Genomic DNA, 16426 nt, shown 5'->3' with positions numbered 1-16426 from the left:
TTTGTTTTTTAAATTGTTATTTCAACAGGGAGCAGAAGCTGCTCTTCGGCTACGCCCTGCACACAAATATATAAACACACACATAATAGTATACAGTCATTACTTATGTACAAACTAACTTAAATCAACTGTATTACGGACCCGACACTCACACAACTTTAAACTAGTACCTTACCAACCAAGAATCGATGTATATAAATATTCCTTCCTCCCAAGAACTGTACCAGAATGGAATAGATTAGATGATGAGATTATTGAGACTGACTGTGTTGAAGAATTTAAGCAAAAATTAGCCCCTTCTATGTATATAGTTAAGTAACTTATCGTAATTGTATATATTTTTATAGTTTATTATTGTAATTGTACATATGTATATAATTAAGTAACTTGTCGTAATGATTAATGGTCCTGTTTTAACCACTTTACATGGGTCCTGCTGATTAACAATAAATAATAATAATAACATTACTAAATGTTCTTAGCAGCAGACTAGCTAGCTAGCAGCGATACTGTAGTGGACGAGACAAATTAAGTGACACACTAAGTAGCGGCGGAGGAAGTAGTTGATATTAGGGGGGGCTGGGCTGACCCAGACTTATTTCTATAGTTTGGTAAGGTGAGACCAAAAAAAAAAAAAGGTCGCAATCAACTGACAAGAGCTTTCTGACAAGAGCTTTCCACCTCACCAGCTACCATTTCTAGCTGATAAACTACACAAAAATCCTTTCATAGCTCGCTACACACTGACTACTTTATTAGAGTGACTGCTCTATTAGTGCGATCTTTATCACGGTTTTCAGCCCCACTCCAAGAAAGATAATTTCGGTGTGATATCATTCTGAGGGGGGCTTTAGTCCCCTAGCCCCTTCTTTCCGCCGCCTATGACACTAAGTTGCAATGCGTTCCAGCAGCCTGGGATGCTTCGTCCGGCTCAATATACTTTAACGGAGTGTCTATATCCACCGAGATATCCACCGGTATACCGGTGTCATGCAGTAAGAACCACCCAGTAGCTATTGACACCGATGTGTATGCCCCAAGCATTCGACTTTAGGGCACGCGTCTAGTAGTTCCCCTAGCATTCGACTTTAGGGGAAGCGTCTAGTAGTTTCCCCGAGCATTCGACTTTATTGGATGCGAATAGTAGTGTTATTATTATTATTGGGGGTACAGGTAAGGAGGCAAAGCCTGTAAAAACCTGATCTATACAATCAAACTACTACAAAAATAACTATACAATATCATACTGGTAATCATAATAAAATCTATCTAGGTGTGTCTTAAACAAATTGGTTGAATGAACATTAACTGAGTCATATGGGAGTCCATTCCAATCATTTATAATTCTTACTGAATAAAAGTGACGGCGTGGCAAGCAGGTAGCGTGTGGTTTATAGATCTTTAAATCATGACCTCTTGTTATAGAAGATGATCAAAGGGTAAATAAAGATGAGCTATCCATGTCCAGCATGTTATGAAATAGTCTGTATGTGTAAATTAAGTCCCCTCTACGACGTCGATATCTGAGAGATGGTAAGTTTAGGTGGTTTAATCTGTCAACATATTGCAAGTCTTTAATTTCGCTCACTAACTTGGTAGCTCTTCTTTGAATTTTTTCAACTGACTGCTGATCGAGTATGAACTGTGGACCCCATATAATATTTCCATATTCTAATATGGGACGAACAAAGGATTTGTACAGTTGGAGTAACACGTTGGTGTTCAAGTACTCAAACGATTTATTAATCACAGCTAGTATACGATTAGCTCTTGCAGTTACTATAGCAGTATGGTTATGAAACTTCAGAGAAGAGTCAACGATGATTCCCAAATCTTTGACTGACTCAGTAGATGTTATAACATTACCATCAATACAATAATTTCCATAGGAGTGGGTGAGACCTAAATGCAAAACATAACACTTGCTAATATTAAAATTAAGCAACCAGGTTCTCGACCATTCAAACAATATATCAATATCCCGTTGAAGTTGTAAGTAATCGGCTTCACATCTAATTGATCGAAAGATCTTGGCATCATCAGCAAATAGTAAGATTGAGCTGTCCACAGATAACGGAATATCATTAACATATAATAGAAAGAGCATGGGGCCAAGGACTGAACCTTGGGGAACCCCACTAGAGACTGTGGACCAACTAGAGTGATCACCATTAAGCACAACTCGTTGCCTTCTACCAGAAAGAAAATTCTGTACCCATCTTAGTAGAGACCCGCCCATGCCATATGCCTTCAATTTCATCAGTAGTCGATTATGAGGGACAGAATCAAATGCCTTTCGGAAATCTAAATATATAATGTCAACAGGATAGCCATCATTAAGTGATTGGGTCCAGTAGTCCATTGCTGTAAGAAGCTGTGTTGTTAACGTTAAGGTTAGGGTCGGGTTCAGCTTTGGTTCCTTATTCTTTAATGATATAGTAAACCCTTGTGATTTGCTACTATAGTTGCAATTAGAAAACAAAAGAAGGTGGTAGCTGGCAGCGGTGGCTCAGTGGTATAGGCCCCGTGACTCAAGTGTGAAAGGTGTGGGGTCGGGGATCCGCCTTTTTTTTTCGTTTTACAGTACCTTTTTGTATAAGTTTTTTTTTAAGTTCACCGGTGGCAATAGCAACGGCCTTACTTTAATTTATTTTATTTTTTAATGGATCGGGTTACGTAGAGAAATGCGTGATGTTGGACTGATAGAGGAGCTCACCTAGTATAGGACGGGCTCCAATATAGGACGCCATTTCTCCTAAACTACAATGAACATTCAAGCATCCTGCACATCTCCAGGTAGGCCAATGCTTCATAAACGTGTGTACCAAGTTTCAGATCTCTCGGGTTCTTGGTCTCGGTACAGTAATTTTTTGAAGACAAGTCCGAATAATACGTAAAATTGGAAAAAAAACGCTTAATTCACGAGCAGCCTTTGTTTGCAGATCACTCTTGCATTAAGGGGCATCTCAAAACTGATTTTGGTACGCTTAACGTCATAGTGACGCTAACTTCAGACCCTCCCCCTTTATTCCCGTTATATTCTTTAACTGAAAACATAGTCTACAAACAGTACTGCTGCTTAATCACGTAACTTTCCCTGTTCCTAGCTGTTTACACTATAACTGTTTTAATAAAAATTTATAACTTCACGGGCTGAACCCCCAACGTCATTATGACATTAAGCGTACCAAAATCAGTTTGGGGATGTCCCCTAAATCAAAAGTTGTATACCTTCAGATTGTAGGGCTACTAATTTACTTTCAAAACATGTATGGTTTATTTTATTTAAAGTATTGTACTGATGAGTTATAGACCAAAGAAAAGAGGCTGTCACTGGAGCAATAATCGCCCTAGCTATTTTTGCTCAAAATCAGAAAAAGTGGTTTGAAAATGCATATAAGGTGGACGATTGTTTTCGATTATGTACTGAAAGTTGTTAAACACTAGTTCCTGCAAATTCAACACTATAGAGACATAACATACTGCAGACTTGACTGCAGAAATAGCAAAATCTTTAATATGGCTGTCAAACACTCTAACAAAAAGTCAATCGTTTCAGCTGAAAGCTTAAAACTCTAAAACAAAAAGTACATAGAACCACATTTTAAGCATATCAGCATTATGTAGAATTGATTTACACCACCGTTTTGCAAAAAAAATGGTGACTGTTATATTAGGGTATTTGAATGCTCTATTAGAGGGTTTTGGTATTCCTGTAATACTTTAAGTCTGGAGGACAGTGAATTTATTGGAAAAGTTGCTTGACAACTTGTAAATGATTAATTATATGCAATTATCCACTTTAAAATATTTTCAAGGCATAGATTACAATTTTGAACAAAAATAGCTAGGGCAATGATTGCTCCTGTGATAGAATCTTTTCTTTGGTCTATAACTCATCAGTACAATACTTTAAATGAATAAACCATACATATTTAGATAGTAAATGAGTAGCCCTACAATCTGAAGGTATGCAACTTTTGATCTAATGCAAGTGTGATCTGCAAACAATGGCTGTCCGTGAATTGAGCGTTTTTCCGATTTTAGATCCTTGTTTGAGCAGGCAGCTCGCATTGCTGTGTCCTGTTCTTACAGAATTTTTAATTCTAGAGCCTCCCCGGGCTGGGATCTTTTAGACCACCTTAGGTAAACTTTAAGTATTACATATATGTAGATATAGTTTTTTTTTGTGTATTGTAATTTAATTTACCTTTAGTTAATGTAAGTCTTGCCAGGGCTCCTGTACTGATCCATCAGCACATGGTACCCCTGTGTCTAGGCCCCTGTATGCTTGTAATGCATAGTTTGTCTTAATCATTAAGACGTTTATTCTCTCTTTCTCTTTCCCCCTGTACCGAGACCAAGAACCCGAGAGATCGGAAATTTTGTACACAAGTTGATGAAGCATTGGCCTACTTGGAGATATGCAGAATGCTTGAATGTTCATTGTAGTTTAGGAGAAATGGCGTCCGATATTGGAGCCCGTCCAATATTAGGTGAGCTCTTTAGCTAAAATCCTGTGCTTAATATCTCTCCTTTACTCGCTCCATTATTGAACTGAGTACTCTGAAATACATAGCTATACTCTGGCGTGGTGCGAGGGCCTGGCTGAATAGAGAGGTTGCGTGTGACGTAACAGGTGCGGCATTTAACTGAAGGTTCTGGGAAAATTGCGTGTTTCATTGTCCTGCTATTGCAGAGTGACTAACAGCCAACCAGGCGCGGTTCTAAGCGGGTTTCGCCGGTTTCCGGAAACCAGTCAGCTTTTTTTAAGGCTGTTGCTATATTGTTTCGGCAGTCACGTGAATAAAATAAAACTTAGACAAAGAAGGTCCTCAAAAGGAAAAAAAGAAAAACACACAATGCCTTGAGCGGGAATCGAACCCAGAACCTCCGGTGCTTGAGCCCAGAGTCCTAACCATTGTGCTACGTGGCTCCCAGCCACCGAAATCCCTTATAAGTACGTTCACGTTGAGCTGAATCCTCAAAAACATTTAATAACTCATGGATGCAATTACACACGATCTTGAAATTTGGCTCATTTGTAGTACTGCTTGATCCGCTAAAAATATTTCAAAATCTTTTTGTTCAACTGTTTGACATAATATTTATGGCGAATCATAATTTTCACAATACATTTCCTATGGGGAAGCCATATAAGTACAGTGTCCATTACAGCCCTTTCCTGAACGTTTAATGGAGCCAAACCATACGTGTCTGCTGTTGACACCTTTGCTGTTACCAATAATCATCTGGTTAGCTGAAATGTTAACTCGGTTGAGAAAAAATCCACTTTTAATTTTTAGCTGTTTTTCAGGATTCAGCTCAACGTGAACATACTAGTTTCTACCTTATATGTTTCCGAGTGGAGTAACTTCTATAATAATCTATATAATTGAAAAAAGAAACCAAAGCTGAATCCAAAAAAATTAAATTAAAAAACTAAAGCTTTCTCGACCGGACCCGACCCTACCCCTAACACTAAAACTACTTTTCGCGTTCCCTAAAGTTGAATGCTCAGGGCAACCTATTCTCCTGGGTGGCGCTTATCGATTAGAGATTATAAGCACCCCCTACGAAAGAGGCGCTTATAATCTCTAATCGATAAGCGCCACCCCTGGAGAATGGGTCTGCGAGGACGAGATTAACGCCTCCTCTAATGTTGAATGCTCGGGACAACCTACTAGATGCGTGCCCTAAAGTTCAATACTCGGGGCATAGCATACAACTAGTTAGTCTGGCGGCGCCCACCCCTTCGCATAGAGTAAGGGTCTGGTATGCTTAGTATAGTGGAGTTGTACCGGATTACCTAAAACTGATGCAACCAATCAGAACGCTCCACGCTTAATCAACGTATTTTTGTTTGTTACGTCAAAAGAATGAATCAAATAGCTACCCTAACAGTACTGAAAAAACAAAAGGAGTTAACTAATAAAGAACAAAGTGTTATTTTGGGAAGAGCTTTTCGCCTTGGTTGATGCGCGAAAAACCCGGGTTACGCTCTGATTTCCAAGGTAGGGAGACATACGTATTCTATAAAAGTAGACCACTGAATCCACTTTTGCCTGTGTAAAGGCGAAGAAAGTTCAATATCTCTGCCACAGTTTGGGTGAGGCACTTCCGTTAAGACCATTTTCGCTACATCATTACGTTCAAATTAAGTTCCTCTAGAACAACTCGATGATACTAAGCATACCAGACCCTTACACTATGCGAAGGGGCGGGCGCCACCAGACTAACAACTAGTGTGATTGATAGTGAGAAATCTAGTGGACTGCGGAAACAATAGCCCTGACAAAATATTTCCGACTGCCGGAACAATAGCAACTTTGTTTTTTAATCGAAAAAATTTAAACAGTAGCTCTGCGAAGTTTAAGGCCAAACTTCCTGTTTCTCATCCACCGCCCGAATCTGGTTTGATTACTGTCAGCTCAGCGTGTTTGTGGACAAATGGTTGATCATTTTGGAAATCACCTGATAGGATGTGGACATGGTCCACTTCACATAAGACGACATAATGCTTTGTGTGACCTTAACTTCGGTTTCTTCTTCACCTGATCTTACTACGTTCCTTTCCCAAGGGAACCTCTCCTGGTAGCTCAGCTCTCCGTCCTCAGCATTTATTGGATGCTGTGCGCGGTTCAACTTCACCAGCTGCTTTTGAATGTCTGTCCAACCTGACAAGATGTGTTAATGCCTTGCTTGCTGGTAAACTTGATTCTCGTCTTGCTCCTTAGTTTTGTGGTGCACCATTGACTGCATTGGTAAAGGATTCTGGTGCCTTTCGTCCAATTGCTGTTGGTGAGACCCTTCGTCGTCTGGTCAGCAAGGTATGTTGTGTGTCTGTGCGTGATTCACTTCCTAGTTTGCTACTTCCTCATGGTCAGGTTGGTGTAGGTATTCGTAATGGATTAGAAGCTGCTGTACATTCTCTTCGTACCATCCTTGCTACTGTGGGCTCTAATTGTGAACTATGTTGCTTAAAGGTGGATATGACCACAGGGGCGTAGCCAGCCAATATCTGATGGTTGGGCATAACATCAACTTTAACTACACACACAAGAAACACGCTCACTTTCATGCGAGACATTATCAAAGAAAAATATGAAAAGTGTATGCACACAAGGCCTACAGCTACCTATACTATAGTGTAAACAAATGCTGCTTGCTTGCTTGCAACATTTACTAGTTATTATGCTATTCTATCAAACTTGTAGGACAGGCATCCACCGACGATCGTCGTAGCTGAGCATCACGTGACATCACACTGCTGAACCTACGAGAACCAACAATGTAAACAGTTCATCACATATTTACTACAATCAACTGGCAGTGTAGCTTACAGACCAACCACCACAGCGATATGTAATGCTTTTCAAGTAAACGCCACATGGCCCCGAATGAAGGCCAGGGGCGTTACTATAATGAGTCTTGTCACAAATATCAGCATGCCAAGAAAGCTTCGTCCCAGACTAGCCAACGTGCAGTTTGCATGAATCTGGTGTAAACCACTACTCAGTTAGACAAATTGTGCACGTGACACTTTATAATGACTTGACCTTTTCTCCATTTCCAGCTCCATTTCCAGCTCCATTTGCATATGCCATTATTGTTATCTAGAAGAGTACGTTTTCCCGTTTTCTTTCATCAGCAGTAAGTTAGGCTATACGGTACTTTCCTTATCCTTGACAAGTCCACTGAAACGAAATCTTTTGCTGCCAGTACCATCCTCACTGAATCCTACTGACGATTATCACTCACTGTGACTTAGAGATACAGTACCACGACTATAGTGTATAGTGTACCATGCTTCGACTCCGGGCCATTTTTATTTTATTTAATGCTTTATGGTGAAAAGTGACACCAAAGGTCTGATGGTAACTTGCACCATCAGCCTGCCTAAGTACAAAATTATCTACAATTATACAATGTTATGTTGATTAATTATAAATGTTTGAAGTTTGTGACTGGAGGTCTGGATTGATGACAGGTTCTGCAAGGACAAAGGAAGTGAAAGGTACAGTTGTTGCTCTCGTCAAAATTCATTAGAAAGTGATTCCATAAGAATGATTTAAGCTTAGATTTGAGAGTAAAATATGATGTGTTTATATCCATTATCGGCATGGCATTCCACAAAGATGGTAACCGATGGAAATAAGAATGTCGAGCTGTGTTGTTAAGGTGATGAGGTATCAAGAGTTTATTGCTTGCTCCAGCCCTAGTAGTAGAAGAGTTGAAACTGATAAAGTTGTTGATGTTGAACTGGTAGGTTGGTGACTTTAGTGACTTGATAGCAAACAGTATGTCCTGCAGTTCAAATATGTATATGAGGGGAAGGAGCTTCAGGTTAATTAGACGATCTTTGTAGCAGCTGGTGTAGTCATTGAGGATGTGTTTAGTGGCTCGGCGTTGGATTCTCTCAAGGTTAACAATGTCTTTCATCAAATGTGGTCGCCAGATCTGAGTACAGTAAAGTAATTGTGATCTTACCAAGGATACGTACAATCTAACCAAGGTAGTAGGTGAATGATTGCAGACAAATGTCCGTCGAATTAGACCAAGTGTTCTGTAAGCACGGGCAATGATGGTTTTATGATGTTTCTCCCAGCTCAGATCTTCAGATAGTATCACGCCAAGATCCTTGTGAGAATCTACATGAGGTATAATGGAATCAGACATTGAGTATGTTGTGTGGAATTTGCGTTTGAATGATAAGTGAATAAATTTCTTTATATTGAAATTTACGTCATTGTCCTGTGACCAGGCGAAAAGAGCAGTAATGTTATCTTGAAGGTCTTCCTTGTCAGAGACCGATTTAATGTGATTAAAACCATTTTAAATTTCGAATTTAAATCGCGCCAAAGAACGTGGCACGTGCGTCTACATGCAGTGTAATTATAGGGATTTCCCAAGAGATTTTCCGCGTAATGGATCACGTGATACACCATCTATCTCAATCCCTAGCTTCTTCGGAGTCATGGTTCAACAAATGAGGTACATTTTTACGCTTTACAGTATTAAAAGGGTTGTTTTGTGTGCTGCTGTGAATCCTCGCGTGAATTTTAAACTATAGCAAGCTACTTGTGATGGTTGGGCAAAGTTTGTGATGATTGGGCAAGAAGCTGTGATGGTTGGGCAAATGCCCGCCCATGCCCACCCTTGGCTACGCCACTGTATGACCAATGCATTTAATGAGTGTAGCCGAGATTCCTTTCTATCATGCTGTCGATCTGATCTCCCGGAATTGTTTAGCTGGGTGCAGTGGTCTTACTGCTGCATTGGGGAACTACGTTTTGGCCCCCACCGGATTGCATCCTCAACTGGCGTACAGCAGGGTGATCCCCTTTGACCATTACTGTTTTCCCTTGTCCTTATTGATTTCTTATGCAGTGTTACTTTCCCAGCTGGACTGGCTTTTCAGTTATACTTGGATGACGGAACCTTGGTGGGTACGCGCTCCAGCCTTTCCTCCTTTTTGCAAATGCTTGTACAGCGGGGTCCGAGTTTTGGTCTCTACCATAATTTATCTAAATGTGAGGTCTTTTGGCCTTCTGGTAATTAGTCGTTTCCGAAGTTCCATCATCTGTCACCCGTATTTCGTCGTTGCAAGAGGAAGGAGCTGCCTTTCTTGGTTCCCCTGTGTGGGGATCCTCTGATTATTTCTTGTCATTTGTTGGCAAGGCTGTTGATAAGGTGGTTTATCTTCAGGACCGTCTTGTGGGTTTGGGGAACCCTCAAGTTGAACTCCATCTTCTCCGAAGTTGTCTGGGTGTTTGTAAACTTAATCATCTCTTGCGTACTATTTCCCCAAATTGTGTTATTTCTCAACTTGAACGTTTTGATTATAATCTTTGATCTGCTTTAGGTCGTATTTGCAAATCTTCAATATCTGACTTATCTTGGCTGCAGGCTACTCTACCGTGTTCTATGGGAGGATTGGGTTTCCGTGAAGCTATCAGTACCTCTTCAGCAGCCTTTTTAGGCTCTTGTTTCAGCTCCCAAGAATTGTGTTATCATCTGCTCCAGTCTTTTAGTGGGGGTCCTGACGTGTTTCCTTCCATCCCAGATCAAGATGTTGCTACCTCAATTCTGCTGCCCTTGATTCACAGTGATTCCCTTCCTGATCTTATCCATCCAGCTTGTGGGTAGCGTGTTTTCCAACATGAATTTGATATTGCTCGTCAGACCCTTTTGCTTAATTCATTTATCATTCGGCAGGTTATATAGAGCCGGTACCGGTTACACTGTTTTGCCGGCTATTTTGCTGGCAGTGGAGGGTTTAATACTTAGAATGTTACGTGCATTAAAAAAAAAACTTGTACAAAAAACCTAAGAAAGCGAAAAAAAAAGTTCTCTAAGCGAGGGTTCCAACCTGGGCATCCGTACTCATAAGCAATGTTTGTAACGATTATACCACCGGTGCTGCAGCTAGTCATATTATTTAGTTTCTACGTTATAAACATCCGACTGAAGTGACTTCTATATATAACAAGAGTGAAGAAGAAACCAAAGCTGAACCCTAGCCTACCCCTAATGCTAAGGAACTACTTTTCGCATCCCCTAAAGTTGAATGCTCGGGGCAACCTACTAGTGCCGGCACAATAGCCGTTAGTGTTTGCAAACCGGTACCGGCTAAATATACACTTCGTTATCATTCGGGACCAAGCCAGAATTCGTTCAATTTCTGCTGACAAGGCCGGCTCAGCAGGGTGGGCCATGGCCCACCCAATAATTCCTGCCTCAATATTTTAACCATAACCATAACCATAGCAAACCAGTTTAATTATGCTGGCGCCTGGTTTCCAATCGTCACTGAAGCAGCTGGCCATGTTTCTCCTTGTAAGAGCTGCTGCTGACATTGTTTGTCATAGCTGTAGACTAGTTGTTGTAGGAGGCCGTTCACGAATGCTATCTCACACCATGGACCTGGTAAAGTAACGCCCCTGGCCTTTATTTAGGACAGGCGTTTATGGCATTATTCAGGCATTTAATTAGGGCCTCAACATACGTGACAACACGTGTTGTCACAAGATTGATGGTTACTGAGTTTAGCTTCCTTCATTATGATGATAAAGAACTGTTTGCCACACTTGCCACAGGTAGAGGGAAATGCATAGCTTATAAGTTGTACAACAAGGTTTTTTTAGCTAAGTTTAACATTAACTGGTTGATTTACCAACATTGCATTGTCGGCAGCTTTCAACAAAATGGAAAGATGGACTGGCAATAATTTTAAGCTGGATACTAGCTAGCTATAAGAATACTGATTACGTTTAACAAATTTTTTGTCAAAATTATCATCATTTTCATTCTCAAGCATCTAAATTTCAAAAAATTTCCAGGAGGGCATGCCCCCAGACCCCCCTAGAGGGAAAAATGCTTTGCATTTTGCAAACGCAGTGTGCAGTGACTTTTACACCTGTCAAGAATATAACAGTTTGGCCCACCCAATGTTAAAAAAGTGAGCCGGCCCTGTCTGCTGACTCCTGTACCAGTTCATGGTTTCGGGCCATTCCTTGTGATTCTTTAGGCCTATCCATGTCCTCACAGGAGTTTGTATGTTCTCTTCGATACTAGCTTGGTGTCCCTCTCTTTTCTGCCACTTCTCCAGTTCGCTGCCCATGTGGTAGTGTTGTTGATCAATTTGGTGATCATCTGCTGGGCTGTGGACATGGACCCATGCATATATGTAGGCACGATGCTTTATGTGATGTGATATATCATACTTTACTTCAGGACAACACTGGTTGCCGTAAAGAGCAACGGTGTGCTGGTTCCCGATTGGATTGCCCGGGTGATGTTTTTCACCCTGACTTTGTGCATGGGAAGCCTGCGTACTTCGATGTTACTGAGCATTGTCCATTACAATAATCTCTGTTGGGTCGGTCTGCCGTTTCAGCAGGTGTGGCTGCTGCTAAGGGAGAAGAAGATAAGGATGCTCACCATGATGAGCTTGTACAGGCTGCTGGAGGTGTCTTTGTCCCCCTGGTGGTTGAGTCCTTGGGTTTGTGGTCTTCTACTAGTCATCCTGTCTTGTAGGATATTGTTTTGAGGACAACCACCAGGAGTGGCATTTCTCGTGGCCTAGCGTACCGCCATCTGCTAGAGCAACTCTCTGTTTGTCTGTGGCGCCACAATTCCCGGACATTTTTACATCTATTTAGCCTGTTGCCTGGCAGTCCTTTTTGGGAGTTGAACTCTGTTTCATGCTCCCACTCCCTGCAGTTTGGTCAGTAGTCTGCAGGGCTTTCTTCTTAGGGCCCCTGTCCAGGGGTTTTGCTGTGTGTATGCTGGTGGTCCATGCGGTGTTTTTGTAGGTCTGTGTAGGCTCTATAGGTTTAGCTGCTTTTTTCTGATTTTGTCATTTATAAATTAAATTAGGTTTAACTTCTAGCTAGAGATTGGGGAGGATGGGAGTGCCATTAGGGCCAGAATAAAAAATAAATTTAAAAAATATCTTACTATATACATGCAGGTTACTTACCGAACCACATTTATTAGATATATATAGAATAGTAAGGATCTAGGTAGCTAGCAGCGGTAGCATAGCCAGTATTGTGGTAAGGAATTAAGTTGCTAACTATGTACACTATGCAACACAAATGACATGAAAGGATATAACTGAACAAAAAGCAAGATTCCATGCCAATACAAAATGCAAGGATTGTAATGAGCAAGGGAAATGTCATGTTTCCAGTCACAAATTGGGCAATGTTATTGTTAACAATAAATTACCACCAGGGATTGCTGTAATATGGGGAATGATGAGAGTAACTGAATTCAGATTTGCAAAGTAATGCAAACCAGATGAGTAAAATTTTCTTCCAATATTGCCGACATCTTTAAGCCACTAAAAGAGCTTTACTCAGTGCAAAGGTAGTCAGAAAGTAGAGGCTGATGATAGAGCACAGTTCATGCCAATGCTTTGAAATGAGATTTCATCACTTTTCAACACTGGAGCAAAACCAAAATTAGTACCAATGTTTCCTCATGCTGCCTTACTACATCAACAGCATGGCTACTGGCCATTTGCTTATTTGCTTTGCAGGCTTTTAGTAAAACAGAGACATGTTTTGCTCATGCAGAAAAGGAAGCCTTGGCCCTAACATTGGCTATGGAAAAATTTGCAGAATTTTTCAGTGGAAAAATAGTTTTTCTAGAGACAGATCACAAGTCCCTTGCTAGAAGAAAGAGTTTGGATTTGCTGCCACCACAAGTGCTGCAGTTCAGACTTTGCTGGGTGAGGTTTCAGTAAAATAATTATACATTAGCCAACACAGCCACAGGGGAGCCACATCGCTCAATATCAAATCAACACCTTGCGTTATTAGCAAAAAGAACAGGAGGACAAAGGAGGAAAAAGGCAAGTCCATGATACATATATTGTATGTACTGTGGTTGGCAAAAAGGCACATCTCAGGACAAAGTGACGTTGAACAATGAAGAAATCAATCCCGTGGGCTTATCCATTGTCGCGTTATGCTGTGCTGGAAGCATTAGTTAGTTATAGTTAGTTAGTCAGTGTAAAATTCTGTTAAAGGTGCTCTCTATAACTCACGAACGGATTAAACTATTCTGCTGGACTCTTTTATTTGCAATAAGCTATCACTACTGCACAGTTTAGTCCAAATCCCATGTCTTAACTCACTGTAGAAGGCGAATTATAAATTTTCGCTTCAAACTAGAACTAGTCCCACAGTTTATGCCCTAGAGACTTGATTCTTTAAAAATACATTATTGAAAACCGTACAAACAAACGCGCGTTTCTATTTTTGTTCTCTGGCTTCTCAGTCATCAGATACTCTTCTTCCGCTTTTGTGCTGGCACTAATCAGTGTTCTTTACCTCCACGCCATTCCTCGCCAGAAGGAGCTATCAAAAAACGACAAACGCTCTATTAATGCATAAATATCATGGTTGCCCATCTGAAATTTTCATGCCTATCGGGTCTAAAATGACGAACTAGTTCTAATTTTAGTATCAAGGTGTAGAAACTGAGGCGCCCGCAGCTGTTGTATGGCCACAGTTATTGTTTCTTAATTGCGTAACCAGAAGATAATCGCTCAATTACGGATCGCTATATTCATTAGACCACGATGAAGAAGATACAACACTTACTTCATGTATATCGCTCTTCTTTCTTCGTTTATGGCAGGTTATTTCATCATAAAAGACATTTTCTCGTTGGGCGCGCCACGCGTTAAACAAGCTACAGACTAATTATAGATAACTTTTACTGGTGACTATGGAAATTCATTAGTAAACCCCAGCTGTGCTAACCTCAGAAGCCATACGCGGAGCTGTACAGAGCACCGAAATTCCATAAGAAACTGTCTAGAAAGGTTTGGGGTTGTTGTGAAGACATTTTTGGGCTTGACTATGCCTAATCAATTCTGCCAAGTTGTCATGAAGGGCCGGAAATTGAAGCTGGTTTTAAGGTGATAATATTTGGCTGGAAAAGCCCAGTTCCTCATGATCCCTAATATACAACAGTACTATTGCTATATGATATACTGCCTCCATTGCTATTTGTGCATTCCTTAACACTGATAGCATTTTGACATTTACATGCCTTCTCTACCCTTTAAAGTGAGGTGCAAAAGTGGTACATAAACCATTAATATTGAGTGGAGGTTAGGCCTGAGCCAATTATGCTCTTGACATTGCCTATTATGCTTTTGAGCAATGCTCCAAACTTCCCTCTATTGTACTCCAATTATGCTCAGTTGTGCCCCATTATGCCCCAAGTATATGCTCCTAGAAAATCAAATCTTGACTGTTCTATTAAGGTATCTATATAATGCATCTGTGAATGTTCTGTTAGGATATTTCAACATGTGGTTACTCTACTAGAGTATATATCAATCTATAGCCACTCTTTCCTCACAAGGAGTTGAAAATCTGATTTTTTTTTTTACTGTTTTATTACACTATTCCTTTGTGCATCACGCAAATTATGCAGAGTTTCAGCTTCTCTGACAACCAATGCATACAAATTGTGTCTATTATGTTGGCATTATGCTAAATGCTTTTGCCTACCTATTTATGCTCCAAATTATGCTGGCATAATTGGTGCAGGCCTAGTGGAGGTATGCCATGCATGTATGTGACACTCAAAATCATTGATCAATGATAATCCAAGCATCTCTATGCCAATGTAGAATAATAATGTTTGCAATGATATATGAGCACCATGAAGTATTGATATCCATGTTAGGCCTGCGCCGATTATGCCAGCATAATTTGGGGCATAATAGGAAGCCAAAAGCATCAGCAAAATGCCAGCATATTAGGCAAAATTTTTGTGCATCGGTTATGTGAGAAGCTGAAACTCTGCCTATTTTGCATGATGCAGAATGGGATAGTGTGCAAACATGGTAAAAATCAGATTTACAGCTACGTTGTGAAGAAAAGATTAGTTGAAGATCAATATACTCTAATAGAACAGTCACCGCATAATGAAATATCCTAATAGAACGTTCACAGATGCATTAGGTACTCTAATAGAGCAGTCAAGACACAATTTTATATGAGCATATTTGGAGCATAATGGTACACAACTGGGCATAATTGGAGCATAATAGGGGAAATTTTGGAGCAATGCTCAAAAGCATAATAGGCAATTTCAAAAGCATAATAGGCTCAGGCCTATCCTAGACAAAATAAAAGCCATAGTGAAGACTTTTAACACATGTACAACATGTATGTTAAGTGTGAGCTAAATATGAAATACGATTAGAGAAACTTCAGTGCTTCAATGTTGTCATTACAGCCTGTAATCTGATAATATCATATTGCTATAAATACACATCTTAAGGGTTTTGTGGTTAATTTAAGAACCATAGCCAGATTGTGTTGCTTTGTTGTATTTATTTAGGAAACTCCGTGTGTGCTATATCAATGGTATTACAATTGTGAAATAATTTTCAGATATATTGATTGTCTTTACAAGATGGCTTCTAATGGTGACTGTTTTCAAGAATTTCTGGATTATTGTGATGGTAAGATATTATGCAGGTGCTCCTCAAACTCATTGATAGTTGTGCATCATGGTATTTTCAAATGATAGTTAATGAAAAAACTACACAACTATTCTACACAGTTTTTCTATTAAAGAACATGTCAAACTGAAATAACTGGCAGTTTACTATTACTAAAGTAAATGGATATGCACGTAATTACAGCCATGAACATACATGAGTAATCTAAAAGGGTATAAACACTTTGTTCCTTAGCTACAACCTTTTGTAGTAAATATTAAGTCTTAAAGTGTACTGTCAATAATAATTATACAACTTGTCCTGAATCAATAATAAAGGGAATTCTTTTATAAGTATTATTGACAGTTGAACAACCATTACAGCAAAGTTGGATTCAGAATGGACCATTTGAGGCAAATGCCATCCATCATCCTGACTCCTCTTAAT

General features: G+C 40.0%; 1 protein-coding gene across 4 annotated transcripts in view; it reads left to right on the top strand.

Moving 5' to 3' along the window:
• Positions 1-16426, top strand: part of LOC136263404 (uncharacterized) — a 55382-nt gene that overhangs the window by 313 nt on the left and 38643 nt on the right. For 2 of the 4 annotated variants that reach the window (XM_066057916.1, XM_066057919.1), the window contains exon 2: positions 15930-16000. In XM_066057916.1, coding sequence (XP_065913988.1) covers positions 15952-16000 — 49 coding nt within the window. In that variant the 5' untranslated portion in view covers positions 15930-15951. Of the gene's footprint in view, positions 416-15876; positions 16001-16426 lie in introns of those variants that run through there. The other 2 variants (XR_010704628.1, XM_066057918.1) reach the window with 2 other exon arrangements.

Source organism: Dysidea avara, chromosome 8 (genome assembly GCF_963678975.1).
Source record: "Dysidea avara chromosome 8, odDysAvar1.4, whole genome shotgun sequence".
Taxonomy (NCBI): domain Eukaryota; kingdom Metazoa; phylum Porifera; class Demospongiae; order Dictyoceratida; family Dysideidae; genus Dysidea; species Dysidea avara.
The sequence above is the reverse complement of the archived record's forward strand: the minus strand, read 5'-3'. Positions and strand labels throughout refer to the sequence as shown.